This window comes from Gopherus flavomarginatus, chromosome 4, assembly GCF_025201925.1.
Source record: "Gopherus flavomarginatus isolate rGopFla2 chromosome 4, rGopFla2.mat.asm, whole genome shotgun sequence".
NCBI lineage: Eukaryota > Metazoa > Chordata > Testudines > Testudinidae > Gopherus > Gopherus flavomarginatus.
Window position 1 is genome coordinate 172,761,176 of NC_066620.1, and position 20,807 is coordinate 172,781,982.

The 20,807-nt window shown below is 42.9% G+C and overlaps 1 protein-coding gene across 4 annotated transcripts in view; it reads right to left on the minus strand.

The window, feature by feature from the left end:
* Positions 1-5,944, minus strand: part of AGPAT5 (1-acylglycerol-3-phosphate O-acyltransferase 5) — a 126,972-nt gene extending 121,028 nt beyond the window's left edge. Inside the window, exon 1 of one of the 4 annotated variants that reach the window (XM_050950931.1) lies at positions 5,560-5,933. In XM_050950931.1, coding sequence (XP_050806888.1) covers positions 5,560-5,778 — 219 coding nt within the window. In that variant the 5' untranslated portion in view covers positions 5,779-5,933. Of the gene's footprint in view, positions 1-5,559 lie in introns of all 4 variants that reach the window. The other 3 variants (XM_050950933.1, XM_050950930.1, XM_050950932.1) reach the window with 3 other exon arrangements.
* Between the last annotated feature and the right edge of the window lie 14,863 nt (positions 5,945-20,807).

Sequence of the window (20,807 nt, forward strand, 5' to 3'; positions counted from 1 at the left end):
ATCACAGTAAATCAGGCATGGATTTTACATCATTGTCAAAACCCTGCAGCTTGAAAATAATTCTTAAAGAAATCATCACTCTGGCTTCTTCTTTAATATTTCTACATTGTCAGTCAACACAAATACCAAACAAAATTAGAAAAGATTACAATCAAGAGCATTTACCCCTCACCAGCTCAGAAACACATGCATAAACACAACAGGCATTAATTTCATCAACTTGACAGCAACTGGGATAGGAGTCTAAATCAGCGTTTCTCAAATGCAGCCACCATGGCCACTTGCAGACACAGCCTCCTGTGCTGTGATTGGGGTGTGGGGGATGTGTGGCAAAGTAGCAGCCCCTCCCTGTTGCTTCTGGATGCACTGCCTTGGTGTTGGCTGCTGGGGTTGGACCCCGCTCCCTTCTGGAGACACCTGGGGCACAATGCTGGAGGAGCAGGCAGCTAGTGAGTTCCCCACGTTCCCAGGACAGTGAGGCTCAGTCTGGCCTTCAGCCCAGGAGAGGCAGGCTCTTGTCATGGGGCTCTGGGCTCCAGCCCTGGGCTCTCGCTGTGCAGCAGCAGGCCTCAGGCTCCAGCCACACAGCTTTGGGCTCCATCCCCAGACCCCGTCTGTGAGGCTTCGGGATCTGGACCCAAGATTTCTGGCTCCAGCCCACAAGTATTTTAGGAAAAAATATGAGAGCGGCCACCAGCAAGAGCTGGTGGCCACACTCTGAGATCTGTTCACCAAAAAAATTGTCCTGAGAACCCCTGGTCTAAATGGTCACAGAGGTGAAAGGCTTTATCATATCCCATTACCAATCCTTTCAGCCACTCAAGCACTCTAATCACAGAAGTATTTTTAATCATTTTAGTTTTCACAGTCACACCTTGAAATAAGAACATACAAACTCTGGGCTCCTGGAAGTATAGGCCAGGGTACAGAACTCCTTCAGAACATAAAGGTGAATTCAAAAAGAAACAAGAGACATCCTAACAACTAATACACTAAGTGAGCAACTGCAAACAGCCCACATATGTCTGAAGATTTAGAAACTTGGGGCCAAATTCACAATTAGCATAGCAAATGATACTCCAATGACTCAGAGGAGTTGCACCTGTTCGTGTCAGTAGCCGTTCTGACCCACCAAGTCATTCAGTTAACATCCTTTGCTATAAAACTTTCTATTCACTTTAAATTAAATTTAAAAAAGTGTTTAAACATCTTGTATATGTTCTAGCTAGAAAAAACATATTGTGACACTGCTATAACTTACAGCAGAGCAAAGAGGACTCAACAGAAAAGTCAAAGAAAAATAGAAACGTATCTTAAGAATACAATGATCTTGCAATAATATAAATGTGTGAGAGGGAAAGGAATGTGGCGATTATCCATGCCCCATTTTTTCAGTAGATTGCATTTACACATTTCAGTATTATACACTTGTAATCCAAGCTAGTGCTCCTGGGCATTGTCAGAATGTACCATACGGATTTATTTTAATAAATATTTAAAGAATGTGATTCTCAATAAAGTGCATGAATATCAGTTAAAATATAGTCATACACTGACAATGGTTCTAAGTAGCATCATGGGTTTTCATGTTTACAATCACAAAAATATGTCTGTCTAAACGGACTTCATTTGCAGGTTAGGAAGTTTTTTCTAATTGCCAGCTCTGGTAATTCACTCTGGGTTCTGAAAGCCAAGACATGTATCATTACCAGTAATAAGACTGCATTTGAAAATTCATTAACAGTTTTCTTGATTATGTGAGAGTCACAACAAAATCTAGTTCTCTCTTTCATTGCTGTATGGGATCTGCAAAGCTAACAGTAGCAAAAAACATATTTTAGGCAGGAAAGTAAGCAGATATGACTCAGAAAATATAGGAAGAAAAGATGATTGAGCAAGAAGGTACCAGAACCACACTCTAAAACAAAAATACTGGAGCAGAGGTTCTTATAGTTTTAGAGCTCTGCGATAACAATTACACCTCTACCTCAATATAATGCTGTCCTCAGGAGCCAAAAAATCTTACCGCATTATAGGTGAAACCGCATTATATCGAACTTGCTTTGATCCACCGGAGTGCGCAGCCACGCCCCCCCGGAGCACTACTTTACCGCATTATATCCGAATTCGTGTTATATCGGAGTAGAGGTGTATATATTTACATTTAATTTCTAGTCCCAATCCCTATAGGTTATTAGGATATCAGACTAGCTCTGCTACACAGTTAAATATATATCCCAGTTTCCATTTTATTTCGCAAATTTAGATTTAAAGTGTTTGCTATAAAGTTACAATTCAGATGCAGCATGGAGGAGGGGTTTTGTTTTTATAAACTCAGTTGGTTAGAAACACTAAGTTAGAGGAATGAAAAAAATTATGCGTAATTAGATACTTTGTGGATTAACAGCTGTTGCTACACAGAAACTTCCTTTCCTCTCCTCTCCATTCCTGCAAAAATAAGATACACTATTATTTAATTTAGTTAAAAAAATAATCTACATACAGGCCTCAAACTCAGTGTTAATTCGGTAAAATTCCCATTGTTATCAATGGAAATTTCATGACAGATAGGATTTTAAAAGTAGGCACATCAAATAGTTATGGCAGAAAAGATATATTATTGCATTACAAATCCACAAATAATGCAAATACAATAATTTCAAAGAATCCTGGACAGGACACCGTCTCAGATAAAATTATCTTTTCCAGTTCTGCCACTGTCTCGGTGTACAACTTTGAGCAAGTCACTTAAGGCCCTAATCCAGCAAAGCATTTAAACACGTGTAGTGTTATTGACTTCAACAAAATAATTGACTCCCTTTATTTTTCCATCTCCTGGTTTTAAGCCACAAGCATTATTCCATAAGCATTGGTCTTGGAGAGTCTCCCCTTTGTTAGCTTTTGGTTCCCTTTCTGTTCCCTCTTCCTTTTTAGCCTTGTCTGCAGTGCACTTTTTCCAAAGATCATCCACTGCTGCAATTCTTAGCAGGGTTACTTGATCCTATGACAAAAATAGCAGCTGATGGTCTATGTTGCCATCACTGATAGACTTGCAGTGAGGCAACCGGGGGAAATTAAGAAAAAAGCACAGTATTGGCACAGCCAGAGGTTTTCTTGATGTTTCCCCTTCTATGTCTTTCCTTGGCATTCTCTAGTCTTATTTTCTTATGAGTTAGTGCTAGAATGTTCAATAGAGCAGGCATTTTTCAATGGTAAGTGTCCTGTTCATAATACTTACCCGAAGGCACCTTCCTAATAGGAAATGTGAACAATATACTTATTCTATTATGGTTTATATCATACATATAGTCCTGATTTTGAATTTTGTCCTTAAGATTGGTTGAGTTAAATGGCTAACTTTTCACCTCTGGCAGATCAATTCTAATAAATAATAACGTACTGAGATCTTTGGATGGAAGATGTTATGGGAATACAAGGCTGTGAACAAAGTAAGCAATTAACATCACCCTGTGAGATAGGGACGTATTGTTTTTTTTGATTGTACAGATGTGGAAACGGAGACAGAAGTTAATTGAGTTGGCCACAGTCACACAATTTGTGGCATAGCGGGGAACAGAACTCCCAGATCCTAGTCCTGTGCCTTAAACAGCACTATCCTTCCTCCCTGTTCCAGTTTATATCACAAATCAAAAGAGTTAGTGCTCCTTATGCATTTAACTTCCACGCAGGAGAAGTCCAAGTTTAGCACTGAAAGGTACTAACGAGCTTGTAAATAAAAATATGCACATCACTTACTTGGCTCCTGAAGTCTTCAAGAATGCTCATGCTTGGAGGGATAGTCTTGTTACAGGACTGGAGTCAAGAGATCTGGGCTCCATCTCCAGTTCTGTAACAAACTTCCTACGTGAACCTGGTCATATGATTTAGTTCTACATTTTAAGAAGCATCCATTATTTTGGTTACCCATTTTCAGACACTTAGGGCTTATATTCATAGGGAGCTGAGCACCTGCAGCTCTTACTACTGCAGTTGGACCTATAAAGGGTGCTCAGTTGCTCTGAAAACAGGGCATAGGTGACTCATAATGGGGATCCATAACGAAGACATTTTTGAAAATGCAGGCCTTAACATCTCTATACTTGTTTCTCCTACTCTAAATGGAGATATAACCGTCTCACAGCAGCAGACTTCATTCATTAATATCTATAAAGTGTTTTGAGAGTCTCTAAGACAAGGTGCTCTATAAATATGAGGTACAATTATTTGCACACACATGCATATTGATAGGGGCAACAGAAGGCTGAAACTTGCAAGAGAGGCCATCAATCCTGGTTTCCTAACTTGAGATCTTGAACCTGAATTCAGAGCTGCTGAGTGATCACAGCTCCTATTAACTTCAGTTGGCCCAAAACTTAAGCAAATGAGCAGTACAAATATTGAGAAGTTATGTTTACTTTCATTAGTTATAATAATTTAAACTATTATTTGCAATATAGTAAGGAATTTCACCTTACATACTATTTCATCTCAAAGATATCCCCTTAACACTCCCTCTACTTTGAATTAGGGGATAATAGAAAAAGTCCAACCTGAAACCCAAAGTCAGACATGAGCAATTATGATCCAAGCTGTATTCATAGTGCTCAGCACTAGATACGTTTGGATCCATTATTTGCAAAGGATTGAAGGAGGGTCACTCAAGTTTTTCTTTGGGTAGCAATAGCAACATCTAGTAGTTTCATTAACCCTGCTTGCCTTACTCATGTGACTATTATTTTATTACCTACTGTCTATTTAGTATCATGACTGTGCAAAAGAGACAGCATGGTTCAGTTATTAAAAACACTAACTGGTGTGTATGTGTGTCTGGATTCCATAGCATTATTGTGCCCATGTCTCTTCCCCACTGTATGACTCAGTTTCCACACCTGTAAAATGAGCATAATAATACTAGCATTTTAAGAGCGGTGAATGAAAAGTGCCAGATAAAAACTTATTGTGATGATTCTTTACAAAATAAGAGAGTCGGGCTGCCCAAGAGCTTACAATGGAAAGGCCTGAGCCTGCACAGAAGTCAGTAGGAGTTTTACTACTGATTTCCAAGGGTGCAGCTCAAGAGCTTCAAGGTCGCTGGTGGCAATCAAGGACAGCTTGCTTAGTTGCAAAACCGAGACAAGACCAGGAAGGAGTGACAACGAGGTTGAAGGGAGAGGTTGTGCAAACAGAAGGTTAGGTGGGCAATCACAAGATCCAGTGGTGGTCTGAGTATATTTTCTTTGCCTTCATGCTACTCTGATCTCAGTGAGACCAGAAGGGAGAGCGAGGCTAACATCTGCCTAAGTATTTATGAGGGCACCAGGTCAGGTGCAACAAATGCTTTGCCGCTGGGTGAACAGGCTCAGCCCGCTCTGAGCAGTCCATGTAGTGGCACAGTTCGGCACCCGAGCAGCATAGCGATGGGTGGATTCACAAGTGCCAGGACAGATCCCGTGCCCTCCACGTGGCAGCTAGCCTGGCAGTGGCCCCAAATGCAGCCCTCCCCTCCGTGCCCCCGCCCCGCTCGCTGCCCACTCCCGGCGCCAGGCGCGGGGGGTTCACCTGCACGCCGGTGTAGCGCTCGAAGAAGAAGAGCACCATGCTCTGGTAGATGGTGTAGAACCGGTCATCCAGCTCCCGGTAGAAGCGGGCCGGCAGCAGCGTGGAGAGCAAGCGCCAGGCGCCCCAGGCCAGCACGTAGGTGGGCGCGGTGCCCATCATCACGGCGGCGGGCAGCACGTAACGCATGGAGTAGGTGTGCAGCACCAGGGACAACAGCATCTTCCCGGCCCGGCCTCGCCGCCCCTCAGCACCCACGTGCGCCGCGCCCGGCGGGGCTGAGAGCGCGTCCGGTCTGCCTCCAGCCGCCTCCGGCCCCGAGCCGCATGGCCCGCGCGGCGGGCACGGGCAGGGGCGGCGCCCGGGCTAGGGCTAGGGCGAGCGCGGCGGGGGCTGGGCCGGGCTCAGCGCTTGCCCACCAGAGCGCCCGGCAGCAGCGGCGGCGCGGGCCGCAACAAGGCGGCTCCTCAGTGGCTACGGGGAGACTTCCGGGGGCGGGCAGGGACCGGAGGCCGCCGCCCCGCCCCGCTCGGCGACGTGAGGTGTGTCCCCGGGACAGGGCTGGGTAGCGGCGGCGGGGACTAGGCAGCTCCGGCCCTTCCCCTCCCTCCATGCTGCGGTCCGGGTTCCCGCCTCCTGCGATCCCCGTCCCGGGCAAGCGCCCTCCTCCGCACAAGGTCCATCCTGGGCACCCACTCTCCCTCCCCCCCCCCGCAGTCCTGGCCACCCTCTCCCCCCAACCCCCATCCTGGGCACCCGTTCCCCCCCATAGCCCGTCTGCCCTCCGCCTTGGGCCCTGCTGCCCCCTTCCTAGCTATGTTTTAGTCACTCGCTGCCCCTGCTACCCCCACATCCTGGGCACCTTTCACCCTTAACCCCTCTTCCTGGACACCTGCCCCCATCCACACAGATGTATCTCCCTCCTTGGCACCCGCTCCCCCACCTGTCTGCATACACATGCATACAGCCCCGTCCCAGAGTCCAACACCCCAAGCCCCCCCCCCTTCCCAATCACCCACCAGGGCTCCCATCCCTGGCCTGGTCACCTGGCTCTTTTCCCCACTCCCAGGCACCCACTGCCCCCTTCCCCATAGCCCAGGCACCTACTTCCTATTGTACACTTTGGTTCATTATCACGGGCACCTAGCTCCTGCTGCCCTCCCTGAGCCTCAGTCCCTGTCCGCTGCACCCATCCACCACTATGCAGTGTCTCACAGCTCCCCAGGCCAGGCACCATCACCCCCTTCCTGTCACAGGTCTCACAACCCCCTATTCTAGGCACCCACCAGCGCCATCGTAGAGCCCCCTGAAGCCAGCCAGTGCACAGGCACCATGACACTTTTCATCTCACAGGGGAACAGGCTTACTGAGGGTCTCCCCAGTGTATGGTTGCTGGGATGCCAGTGTAGCAAGATGCTGGTGATCCTTCTCTGCCAGTGTTGCATAGGAGTTGCCATACTAGATGGTAGACTGCAGGCTTCTTGGGACGACCATATGTCTGATCCATGTTTGTACAGTGTCTAACACCATGGGGTCCATAGCATTACTGCAACTCAAATAAATAATAACAATATGCTATCTTTAACAGGGGCCAGCTGCTTCAGAGAAAAGTGCAAGGTACCATGTAGAGGATGCTTATATAATAACCAGCCCACAGAGGAAATTTCTTACTAAGTCCAGTCAGTGGATTGTTTATACCTATCAAAAAATTCTTTTCTGGAAACCTGGGCTGCTCATTTATATGGACAGGGCTGCTACTGCCACCTATTATCAAGATGCGTGACAGATCCCATTCTAAGCCCTTGTTTTCAGTTGTTTATAGTTTTGCCATAGTTTAATTGTTCAGCTTGAAATTTTACATCCTGAGTGTCTGCCTCAAACTGATTGTGGGGTTGGTTGTTTAATTCCAGCCAAAATGGTTCAGCTTTTTCCATGTATTTTTCACACTCATTTAAAGAGTACAACTCTTGTATTGATGTTTAGGGCTTGTCTACATGGGGAAATTTACTATTATAATTATCTTGCTACAGTTATACTGGTATCATTCCACATGTGGAAGCACTTATTCTGGAATAAGTGTCCATGTAGGAATGTACATCAGTATAATTATGCTGCTAAATTTCCCCATGGGGCAAGCCCTCAGATGCTATGTATTAGAGCTGACCAGAAGACCATTCTGTTTCATGACAGCTTTTGAAATCTGGAACAAAACCCAAATCTTTTGAACATTTTTGTGAAAATGAAATTGTGTCAATTTATTTTTTGATTCAGTTTTTCAATTCAGGAAGTTTGTGTGTGTCTACTAGGCTAAAGCCATACAGTCCCTCTCTCCTCCCCTTTCATGCTGAAAATTTTGTTGAAATGAAAATGTCTCTGCAAAGCATTTCAGCCTAGATGAAACAGCACGTAAGACAGATTGTGTTTTTTTGTTTGTTTTTTTAAGATGAGATGGCAACCTGATGTGCCTAAAGTTCACACGGTTTGGTTGTTGGTGAGAGGAATTTGGGTTAGGCTTTCCAGCCTTGCAAACGCGGTTTGTTTGGTTCACAGATGTGTGTGTATTCATCTCTCTGTCTAGGGCTTCCACCTATAAATTCCCCCATCCACCAAATCAAACTAAACAATTCATATCATATAATGGCATTTTGCCTACCCCCACCCTTTTCCTCCAGAAGGAACTCTGAAATGTAAAGCACTAGAGGCAACAACTTAAAATATTAAAACTGTATTATTCCTCAGAGTGTTAATTACATGATGGTATTGGCAAATTTAATCACCCACAACCAGTAAATATTAATTAGAATGGATGAAGCCAGATAATGTCACATGAAATTTAAACACAAATATAAAATACTATGTGAATACCAACTTAAGTATGAACATTTAAACTCACAAGTTAGGAACGTTAAAGTTCTCACAGCAACATTAATATGGTCATATTGCACAGATGACATAGTATTTCAAGTTACTTCTCATGAGATCACAATGTTTTGTTTCTGTTCACTGGTCTAGGACCAATATTTGGAAAAACATCCTGTTTGGAAATAATTTGCTCTGCTCTGCCAAAGGGCTCCTACTATCGACAAGTCACATAACAGTCCATAAAATCACATTACTCTGATTACCATCTTGTTTTTTCACTTCAGTTTTGATGTGATTTTTTGCAACCAACATCTTCTGTATTACTAGAGGTGGAAATTAATACTTTTTATACCATTTCAAAACTGGTATTCCATTCATGTCTAGATATAGGTTTGAGATAGAAGCCAATAAGATCATGCCAGAACTCAAATGGAGGGGAAGAAAGCAAGATGGTAATCAGAACATTATGATCTTGTGGTCTAACATCTTATGCTCTGCTAGGTCTGGAAATTAATTATTTCTGCACCTGGAAAGATGGCATTCTGAAGCAAATGTGACTTTGCAACTTAAATTTGTCCCCTTTGTGCATATGCATTGTGATAAAAGTCTCTAGTCATATGGTATTTTTTTATAGGACATCTATCTGGTAGCTCTTAAATATTGTGTTTTCTCCTCATTGTTCAATGTGTCCCTTCATACCTTATTTAGTGCACAGTATTCAAACCCCATTCTGAAGACAGAATTATAAATTTTATCATGGCTCTTCTATTATGCATCACTTTAGTGTCAGAATGCTTCACTACTCCTCTTGTGAAGATGAGAGGTAGTATTTATCCCCATTTTACAAATAAGAAATTGAAATAAAGAACAAGGTCAAAAGTATTCAGTAATTTTGGGTGCCTAATTAGAAATGACTAGCACCTGATTTTTCAGATTACTTAGCATTATATAGCATTTTTTACATTTGAAACAGCTTCCACAGCTCAGGACTTCCCCATATCAGACCCCAGGGTATCAAGTTGAGCACTGTGGCAGGATGTACCAGGCATTTACTACATCTGGCCAGAGGCCCCACCATCTTGGCACTCCCTGCACTAAGAAGATACCCTGTTGGTAGGGAAGAGTAGCAAGTTTAGAGCTACAGGGGTTGCCTAGAGAGACCTCTGATGATGAACTGCAGGCAGAATCAGCAAGAGTTAGCCTTTCAGCACGTGTAAGGGCTGAAAGTAGGCTGAGGCCAATCAGTGCCCAGCAGGACCGATAAAAAGGGCTGTCTGCTTTTAGGAGCCAGTATAAGGTGAAGCCAAGACAGGGAAGGAAGGCTATCCCTGCCCTAGCTAGGACCACATTGGCCTTGGCTCTCTATGAAGAGCTAGTATTTACATAATATATGGAGATATACCTATCTCATAGAACTGGAAGGGACGCTGAAGTCATTGAGTCCAGCCCCCTGCCTTCATGAGCAGAATCAAGTACTGATTTTGCCCCAGATCCCTAAGTGGCCCCCTCAAGGATTGAACTCACAACCCTGGGTTTAGCAGGCCAATGCTCAAACCACTGAGCTCTCCTTCCCCCCTCTTCCTGAGGTTCTGGTGGCATTTCTCCCTGCACTTGATTTGGAAGGCATTTACACAAGGGTGTATCCAGTATATATTTTTGACTGGCTAATCTCTATGATCATACTTTTTGCACCTCAAAGAGCAGAGGTTTTATTATTTTACTGGAGGTCCTGTGTGGTTAGGACTTTCTCTTTTTGTGCTTCTTATTTACAGAAGTTACTGCCATCTAACATTAGGAACTCCACACTGCTGCCAGTTTTTAGACCCCATTTTAAAATGTGTGTTTTGAATCTGGTCTTTCATTAATGTTTATCTTGATCTTTCTATACATATAAGCTATGCATGAAACATTTCCAGTAAACAGCTCTGTAGTTTGTAATGGTTTAAAAGCATTGGGAGTTTTTTGTCTTCATATGTACACTTTTTGAGCCATTTAGGGTCACTGAAATTGAACTGCTCCATCAGGCTGTACTTGCCACATTTTTCAGCTGGAAGCTATTCTGTATAGTTGAATGTTGCAAGGGACCATCCATTAGGAGAGGATGCCTAATTTGCTTTCCTAGACAAATACTTTCTTGCTGTCCCCTGTAACAGTAAATTTCACTCTTTTCAGGTCACCACCTGTAATTGCTTCAAATAACTGCAAGTCAAGACTGGCACAGATACTTGGAGCTTGTCTAATTAAAAAAGCTGTAGGAGTTTAAGGGTCAGATAAGAGGATATTCTAAAAGGGTGAGGGGCAGAGTGGCAGGGAGCTACATTTGTCACATTTGCCACCCACCAATTACACATTTTCTTTAGAATTAATTCCTTCTGGGCTTCAGATTTACAAGCCCTTTTTATAGCTATATTAATTTGCACCAGAAGTGAATGTCCATTCCCTTTCATTTTGTGACACCAATGCTATATTAAGACAAGGCCCTGGATTTCATTATTATAAATAGTCACAGAGCAATTCTTTTATACCATTCTGTCCTTACATTGACCTGCCACACTTCAGAAGGGCAGCTACGACTATTCTTCTACACTCAAAGTGTTCTTTGCTACATGGTTCACCTCCTGCAGGGGGTGCTGCAACTCAGGCAGTTGGCACCTTTCTCTAGAGATTTAGGCAGTTTCACAAAGCACTTAGCCTGCAGCTAGGGATTCTGCTGTTATGGGAAAAATTTGGAGAACAGAGATTTTAGATAGAAACTTTACGTCTAGTCTGAACAGTTTGACTTCAACGTTGAAGTCAAACAGATGTCTCTAGAAGGCAATCCAGTTTATGTTTAAAAAAAATATGAAGGGATGTGTTTTGCTTTAGTGTTAGATCTACAGTATGTCAAATGCATGCACATATATCAAGTAAATACAAATAAATTCCACTATCACTTGTGAGGCCAGAAAAAAAACTAATTCCTTAGTAAAATGAGAAAAAAAAAAGATAGTTGCAGACTAAGTGAATAGACACATGTAACAAACGATTAACTGGGACATTTTGGTGTGAATTATGAATGTGAACTTGCAACAGAATATAATTAACCCTTTCTCCTCTGTGAAATTAATTTGAGAGCTGCTGTTAGCAAGTTCGTTAGCTCTGTTTTGTTAAAATCTCCTAATGTACATATTTTCTGAGTTGTGATCTAGCATTATTCCCAGGGGTTCTCCAAGAAAGGAAGTAAAGAATGTTCTTTTCAAAAGCATGAAGTGGGAAAATGTTTAGAACTATTTATAGCAGCTCATAGGCTGTGGAAATCCCAGACATTATCATCTATTTATAGATTTTCTTTGGGTTAAAAGGGTAAAGCCCAGAAATTTTATTAAAAAATCTACATGTATTTTTATCCAAGTTAAACTAATGAGTTTTGTTTGGGGGTTTTTTTTTTGGAGGAAGGGGGAGAGGGTAGGGGGGGAAGGGGGAAACAGCCACTTGAAACATTAGTGATAACTAATAAAAATAACTCTAGAAACAAGATGAATACAGCATATAGTGTTCAGCAGAGCAAGCATACACTTTACATTTGGATAGAAGTATTTTTTTCCCATAACTGCTGGAGGGCCCCATCCTCTGAGGTGCTGATCATCCTGAGTTCCTGTTGATTTCACTAGGAATTGAGGCTGATCAGCTCCTTGAAGGATCAGGGCCCAAGTGGATTCAGTTTTTCAAAATAACTGCAAATTAGACTTTGATTGATGGGGGCTTTTTGCTTCAGGATTTTTTATACCAGCTGCTACAGAAAATCCACATATTGGGTGAACTGGCACTATTGCTGAGTTACCATTAACCAGTAGTTCTCAAACTTTTGTACTGGTGACCCCTTTCACATAGCAAACCTCTGCGTGCAACCCCCCCTATAAACTAAACACTTTTTATATATTTAACACCATTATAAATGCTGGATGCAAAGTGGGGTTTAGGATGGAGGCTGACAACTTGTGACCCCCAATGTAATAACCTTGCGACCTCCTGAGGGGTTCCGACCCCCAGTTTGAGAACCCCTGCCATAAATTACCTAAAATTACCTGAAATTACCTAAACAATTGTGACTGAATGAACTATTTTATTGTAAAGTTGCAGAACTGTAGTATAGTAGCCCCCCAAAATTATTAAAAACAAAATTATAGTCTCTACTTGTTTTTATACATCAAATTCTCTCTTTTTTAAATCTTTTGAACTTTTTCCAGGAGGCCTTTTAATTGATGATCTTTCCTAGACATCACTACTGATTTGTGATTGCAGCATAACCATGTGTATTATATCTTGTTTTATTTGTTTAAATTAGGGTCCAAACCTACAATTCCTGGAATATAAATTCCACGGTTAGATGGTTTACAGGATTGGGACCACAGATTGAAGAAAGGTGCTCATCTTCTTACATTTTCGTACAGCACAGATCACATTGGCTGCTGATACTCAATTTAACATTTTTTTTCATGTAAAGTTTGTGATAATTTTGCCACAGTCAAGTAATTAGCATCTCTTAACTCCAACAGCTCCAGTCATTCAGTGCTGTACGGTACACTACAGAGCAATGACTTCTCTAGTACACAATTGACAACAGTGATGTAAATAATCATCAAACACAAACGGTCACCTCAGCATTAAGTGAAAGGTTATATTCACACAGAAAGAAGGCAAAATATAATTTATTAGTAGAACAGTCTCATATAGCAATAATATTTTGTTATTCTGATAATCTTTGTGCATATTTCTCCTCCATTATAACATGCATAATATTGTAATACTGTTAATAATAAATGCCTGAGAGCATACTAAGCAAACTTGTCCATCACTATGACCATTCAAAATCAGTTCTGTTGCTAAAATGCCAACTACATCATACTATGACAAATGTGTGCCTTCAGTTACTGTGGAGATATAATACACAGAAAATACCTGATTCTCCTTTCATAATCCAACACTTTACAAAGCACCCCCACAACATCCTTGCATTAGTTTCGTTGTATTAATTTAGATGTAATAAATGGGTCAAAGGGTAAACATAACCCAGGCACAGTCCAACATTAAACAGTGTTCAACAAAGGTCAAGAGTTTGGTGTACAGAGACCTCAGCTTGTTTAGTACCATGACAGACACACCATTAAAATCATTTAAACCTTTTATTAAGATAAAAAGAAAAAGGAAAAACAGTTAAAGGATATGAAATATAAGTATTAAGTAAGGCTTTTATTTTAACAATATCTCGTTTCCTTTCCCTGGAGAGAGTTTTTAGAAGGGGAAAAACCCTTGTTTGACAGTCTTTTAGATGGTATTAAAGATGGTACTAACTGTCCTTTTGAGGGAAAGAAAATAAGTTAGTTGAGAGAGGCTGGAACTGCTGTTTCTGTTGTTAAAGTCCGATCTCATTTTATCTTCAGTGGGATTCACCTGGAGCTCGTGGGGTGGCAATGTCATCTGGATCCCTCTCTTTGGCCCGGTCTGGTCAGGACATCCCTCGGGATTAGAATAACGAGGGGGTCCCAGGGGATGGCAGGGTTGGCAGCCATAATGGTGACGCTCGCTTCAGGAGCCTCGGTCTGTTCTTCTATCTGCCCCCCCTGCCCCAAGTCCCTTTCTTTAAGGACCCAAAAAGGGAGTGATCGCTGGATAGCCCAACTCCTTGTTATTTGTCCACCAGTTAGATCTAATATATACTCATTTGGTTCATTTTAATGTCTGGTTCCACATCTTCTATTTTTACTAAACATGATTTCAACACAGTCCTTGAACTATACCAGTAATCCTTTAAAAAAAGACTAATTCAGTTTGTCTCTCCCTTTCCCATTAACATTTATTGTTATAGGTTATTGTGACATTTTATAAATTTTCATACACTTTTTACAGCTGAGCTCACAATTAGAGTGAATCTGTAGGCCCACTTATCACATTAGTATTTACCAATGACCCTTTATATGTACCCAAAAATGAGACACACAAGTGTCAGTAAGTAGGTGTCTTAAATCAGGAACTTCCATTCTTGGGAGGTAGATTTCAAATATCTGAAATTTAAAACTAGAGATTTTGTGATCAGTGAAGTTTTGATTTGGAGTGAAACTTTCCCCAAGTTTGAGGATAGCATTTGTATCGAGTTTCAGTTTGGCCCATTTTAGAGATAAGAGTGAGATGCAAAGTCCCATGTAGATCTGTATTGTCCCAAAGTTTGGGTGAAGTGGATTGGATCTAGGGTTCTAATTTGGACCCACCTATACTTAAAACAAGACATTCACCTTTTGTGTTTTGTGTGCATCTTTTTCTATTTTTGATAGTTGTGTCAGAAAGGGATTTTATAAAATATTTCAGTGGGTATAGATGAAAACGTGTGTAATGGATCTGATTATTATTGTTCTAGGCCAATCTTCTCTTCCTGCTTGATCCTGCAGTGAAGTCATAATGTTGAAATTTGTGTTATCGTATTTATCCTGGGGCTCCAGAATGCTCCCTGGGCTGTCCGAGATGGCTGTGGTGTCAGTAAGTAATGGAAGGGAGGTGAAATAGAACCCTGAACTCAGGAGTTAGCAGATAAATGAAGTTGGAACAAATTTATTTTTATATGTTTTCTTTTAAATGTAAATGATTTTTATCTTTAACATTAAGACCATTTTCATTGTCTTAGCAGCCTTGCTTGGCTTGATGGGTCACCCTGTGGCTCGCAGCAATAATATTTCTCTCTTATCTTCTAGCTTAGGCTCATCCCAGAGCTGGCTATGCTACCACTAAGCACTGAAAGCTGGTCTGGAAGTCAATGGAGGTAACAGAGCAGAATTTGGCTCCCATTTTGCAAAGAATGAGCCCATCAGAGCTATATTTGCACTATTAACACTGAAGTACACATGACCTAAGTTGGTTAAGTTTTAGTTTTGCACAATCAAAGTCCAAACCTGTGCTGGCTGGGATTCAGGTTCTATTTTATCCAAACTGGGAAAATGTGGGAGAGTTGAATAAATCATGGTGTGGTCCATCTCTGTTTCAGAGCGAGCTGGACACTACTTGCTGTGGGTTAGCCTTTGGCAAAACCTTATTGCTTAGGTTTTTTGTTCTGCAAAATCAACATGGTTCAGGTCCATGTCCCATTTTATCTAACTCTTGTCTCACCACTTATTTCCCCACAAGTTAGTGTGAATAAATGGTTCTAGCTTCAGTCTCCTCCACTTCTGAAAAGACCAAGAGTTAGGAGTTCACCCACAAATATCTTTATACAAATATGTTTTCAGTAAAAATATATTTTCCTCTCTATCAAAATACCTCAGTGTATAGAATCGTTTTATTAATATCTCTGCATTTCTCTCAACAGCTCCACAACCTTCTAAAGAAACTAAAAACAGTCTTAAAGGGAGTTAGATAGTCCTATATTCTAACAGACTGACTTACCAGAAGGCTTCCGTATTGACACTAGTGCAACCATTTATTGTCTCATTATCAGCAAAATATATACTGCTCGTAGCACTATCTGAGACAACATTAGGTATTTTTCAAAGGAGAGGTATTCTCCCAGTGTACTGGTACAGTATATACTTCACTTTCCCCCATATATTCATGAGAATCAATGGTTCTTTTTTGATTCTCATCCATTAGTTAAGCAGCAATGATGAGGTCTTGTACCAGCTTCATGGCTTTGTTCATCTTTACACTGTTCACTTATCCAGTTGTTTGTTTCTGCATGTTGCTGTGTTCATTCTCATCTCAGACATTTCACCCCACCTCAGTTTCTGAGTGGTGAATTTCCCTTGTTTGTCCAGCGATGACTGAACTGACATGCTTTTGTTTCTCTTTCCATTCTTTATTCAGTTTCTATTCACCAAGTGTTCAACCAAGTGTTCACTCCTTGGTTGTGTTGACCAGTGTATCATAGTCCATCTGCAACACTCCTCTAAGCTATCCACTGGTTTGCTCCAGCACTGTTTCTGTCATTATAATACTTTAGAAGTTGTTTTTTGGTCAGATTCACTATAGGAGACTTCGTGCAGTCAGAAGGCCAGATATGCCGTTTCACTGGCTGCTTTTACCTTTAGCTACCCTCACTAGGTTTAGTATGCAAGCCAAAGCAAAGTCTCAAGGTGTGGTGCTGCAATGAACATACAGCTACTAGGAGCCAATAGTGAGATTTGAGTAATTCACAAGGACCAACTGCAAGCAAACCACTCCTTCTGAGTGCAGCTGTCTACTATGTAGGGGACCATTTTAACTAACCTCATACATCCTAAAAATCAACTCTACCTCTTAAAAATAGTAAAGTAAAACTTTAGTGCCAGTCACTGAAAATTCAGGGCAGAAAATAAGTAGTATGACTCTCCCAGCAGTTAGTTAGAATGGTTGGACATGGAGCTTATGCTGAACATTTTGCAATTATAGACTCCTCCTCTTTTATGAGGAGACAGTCCACAAGGTGAGTGGTACTGGGAAGGGATGAGACACCACAGGCTATCTATTGTGGGAGGAAATTCTCCTTTATTTAGCCAATGGGAGGGAGACACCAGATGAAAAAAGAATTAGTGGAGAGAGGAAAACCAATTTAAATGGAATTCCATCAACTTTCTTTTGGGTGCAAAAATTAGCTCCACTTAGTTGACATCATTAAAGGGAAAAGATGATAACTGCATGTGCAAATAAGTAGACATTAATGTTTTCCTCTATCTGACCACAGAAAAGCATTGAATTTAAATGGGAAAATTTACTTGCAGATTTCAATAGATTTTGCTCCTGATGCTTAGTAGAAAGATTATCTAAAGTCTGTGACAATATATCATATTCAACAATCTATTACCCAGATTTCCTCAGGACCAGAGCCACAATGGAACAGAGTTCTGCTTCACCAATTTCCAGTGACAGAGGAAGCGGTGTTCAGGCACTACCTGAAAAAAACGGTTACTCACCTCTTGTAACTCACCTGTTGTTCTTTGAGATGTGTTGCTTATATCTATTTCACTTAGGTGTGCATGCACCACGTGCCCAGTCATCAGAAAGTTTTTCTCCTAGCAGCACTCGTCGGGTCAGCTGTGGAGCGCCCTGGAGCGGCATCTTCATGGCGCTCAATATATGACCCTGCCAACCTGGCGCCTCCTCAGTTCCTTCTTGCCAGTTACTCTGACAGGGGGGAAGGCAAGTGGGTTTGGAATGGATATGAGCAACTGTCATAACCTATTCCCAGATTTGGACCTTAGCGTCCAAAATATGGGGGTTAGCATGAAAACCTCCAAGCTTAGTTACCAGCTTGGACCTGGTAAAGCTGCCACCACCCAAAAAATTAGAGTGTTTTGGGGCACTCTGGTCCCCCCAAAAACCTTCCCTGGGGACCCCAAGACCCAAATCCCTTGAGTCTCACAACAAAGGGAAATAAACCTTTTCCCTTCCCTCCTCCAGGTGTTCCTGGAGAGATACACAGAAGCAAGCTCCGTGAATCTAAACAGAGGGATTCCACCCTCTCTATTTCCAGTCCTGGAAACAGAAGTACTTCCCTCTTCACCCAGAGGGTATGCAAAGTCAGGCTAGTAAATCTAATACACACAGATTTCCCCCTGACTTTTTCCTCCCACCAATTCCCTGGTGAGCACAGACTCAATTCCCTGGAGTTCCCCACTAAAGAAAAACTCCAACAGGTCTTAAAGAGAAAGCTTTATGTAAAAAGAAAAAAAAATACATAAAAATGGTCTCTCTATTAAGGTGACAAATACAGGGTCAATTGCTTAAAAGAAATATGAATAAACAGCCTTATTCAAAAAGAATACAATTGAAAACATTCCAGCAACTATACACTTGTAAATACAAAAAAACATATAAATTTCTATCTGATCTTTTGTACTTACAACTGGGAAACAGAAGATTAGAAAGCAGGAAATAGAAAAATCCTTCCCATAGCCGAGAGGGACAGATACAAGCAGAACAAAGGACTCCCACACAAAACTTCCCTCCACCCAGATTTGAAAAAGTCTTGTTTCCTGATTGGTCCTCTGGTCAGGTGTTTCAGGTTACCTCTTTCCAGGTGTAAGAGACATTAACCCTTAGCTATCTGTTTATGACAGCAACACATCTCGAAGAACAACAGTTATGAGAGGTGAGTAACCGTTTTTTCTTCTTTGAGTGATTGCTCATATCGATTCAAATTAGGTGACTCCTAAGCCTTACCTAGGTGGTGGGGTCGGAGTTAAGGAAACACTGATTGCAGCACTGCTCTTCCGAAATCCGTGTCATTTCTGGCATGCTGGACGATGGCATAGTGAGAGGTGAATGTATGCACTGAGGCCTAAGTTGCTGCCCTGCAGATTTCTTGGATTGGGACCTGGGCCAAGAACGCTTCTGATGAGGCCTGGGACTTCATGTAGTCTGCCAAGAGCCGGGGCTGGTACTTTGGCCAGTTCATAGCACGTGCGGATGCACAACATGATCCAGAAGGATATTCTTTGAGATGAGACCAGGAGCCCTTTCATCTGGTCTGCCACCGCTATGAACAACTAGTTGGATTTTCTGAATGGCTTTGTGTGCTCGATGTAGAAAGCTAGTGCTCGCCGAACATCGAGGGAACGCAGCCTCTGCTCCCAGTTACTGCCTGGAGGCTTAGGGTAAAAGACAGGCAGGAAAATGTCCTGCCTGGGGAGGAAGTGCAAGACCACACTGGGGAGAAAGGCTGGGTGTGGCCCGAGCTGCACCTTATCCTTGTGGAAAACTGAGTAAGGTGGGTCAGAGGTGAGGGCCTTTAGCTCAGACACGCTCCTTGCAGAAGTAATGGCGACCAGGAAAGCTACCTTCCATGACAGATACAGGAGGGAGCAAGTTGCCAGTGGTTTAAATGGGGGCCCTATGGTCCTGGAGAGGACCAGGTTAAGGTCTCACAGAGGGACAGGCTGCCTGATCTGGGGTCCAGACCTTTGAGGAAGCGACCAACCATAGGCTTGGTGAAGACAGATTGACCAGACGCTCCTGGGTGAAAGGCCGAGATAGCAGCGAGGTGTGCTCTTATGGAGGATGCTGCCAGGCCTTGCTGTTTCAAGTGTAGGAGGTAATCCAAGATGAGAGGTACAGGTGCCTGGATCGGGGGTGGGGTGTACAACGCTGGTCACACCAGCAAGAGAATCTGTTCCACTTTGCCAGATACATGGTTTTAGTAGAGGACCTCCCTTACTTGTTCTGAGCACAGAAGTTCCATGGGATTCGGCCATGAAGCTTCCAAGCTGAGAGTTGAAGGGACCACATTTCGGAGTGATGGAGATGACTGTGGTCCTGAGTGAGTAAGTCGGGGAGCAGAGGTAACGTGACTGGTGCGTCCACTGACAGTTCTAGTAGCATAGTGTACCAGTGTTGTTGAGACTATGCTGGAGCTATCAGAATTACCTTTGCCCCCTCCCTATGAACCTTGAGTAGGACCTTGTGCACGAGAAGGAACTGGGGAAAGGCCTAGAGCAGGAAATCTCTCCAGGGTAGCAGGAATGCGTCTGCGAGTGAGCCTGGGCTATGACCCTGGAAGGAGCAGAACATTGGGCACTTCTTGTTGTGTCAGGTGGTAAACGACCTGGGGAAACCCCTACCTTTGGAAAATAGGGTGTATATCATCTGGCCAGATGGACCACTTGTGTACAGAAGGACCTGCTGAGGTGGTCCACCAGCATGTTATGAACTCCTCATAGAAAAGATGCTTCCAGGTGAACGGAGTGGGCTATGCAGAACGCCCACAGCTGGAGGGCCTCCTGGGCTCCACCCTGCTTGTTGATGTAAAACATGATCATGGTGTTGTCCATTAAAACTACTACGCACTGGCCTTGCAGTCAGGCCTGGAAGGCCTGGTAGGCTAGGCGTACCACCCTCAGCTCCTTGATGTTGGTATGTAGGGAGAGCTCATTCTGCGAGCACTGGCCCTGTGTTTGGAGGTCTCTCAGATGCACACTCCATCCCAGAGCCAACATGTCCGTAACTAGGGACAAGGAAGGCTGAGGGTTGTGGAAGGGGACTCCTTTGCACACTGCTTGAGGGTTGAGCCACCAGTGGAGGGACATGAGGACTTGCCCTAACACCATGACCACTGAATTCAAGCTGTTGCACTCCTGACGATAGGCTGAAGTGAACCAGGCCTGCAAAGAAAGGTCTGAGCTGCAGCCTGGTGTGCCAGGTCACGTAAGCGCAAGTAACCATGTGGCTATGGAGACTCAGGCACCCCCTTGCTGTTGTGGTTAGGAATTGCTGGAGGCTTTGAATTATGTCCATGATGGCTCAGAATCAGATCTGTGGCAGAAAAACTCACACCCGGACCGAGTCAAACACAGCCCCAATGAATTCTATTCTTTGGGTCGGTTCCAAGATTGACTTCCCCAAGTTGAGGAGGAGACCTAGTTGCTCAAATGTGTACTTGACCAACTGGATTT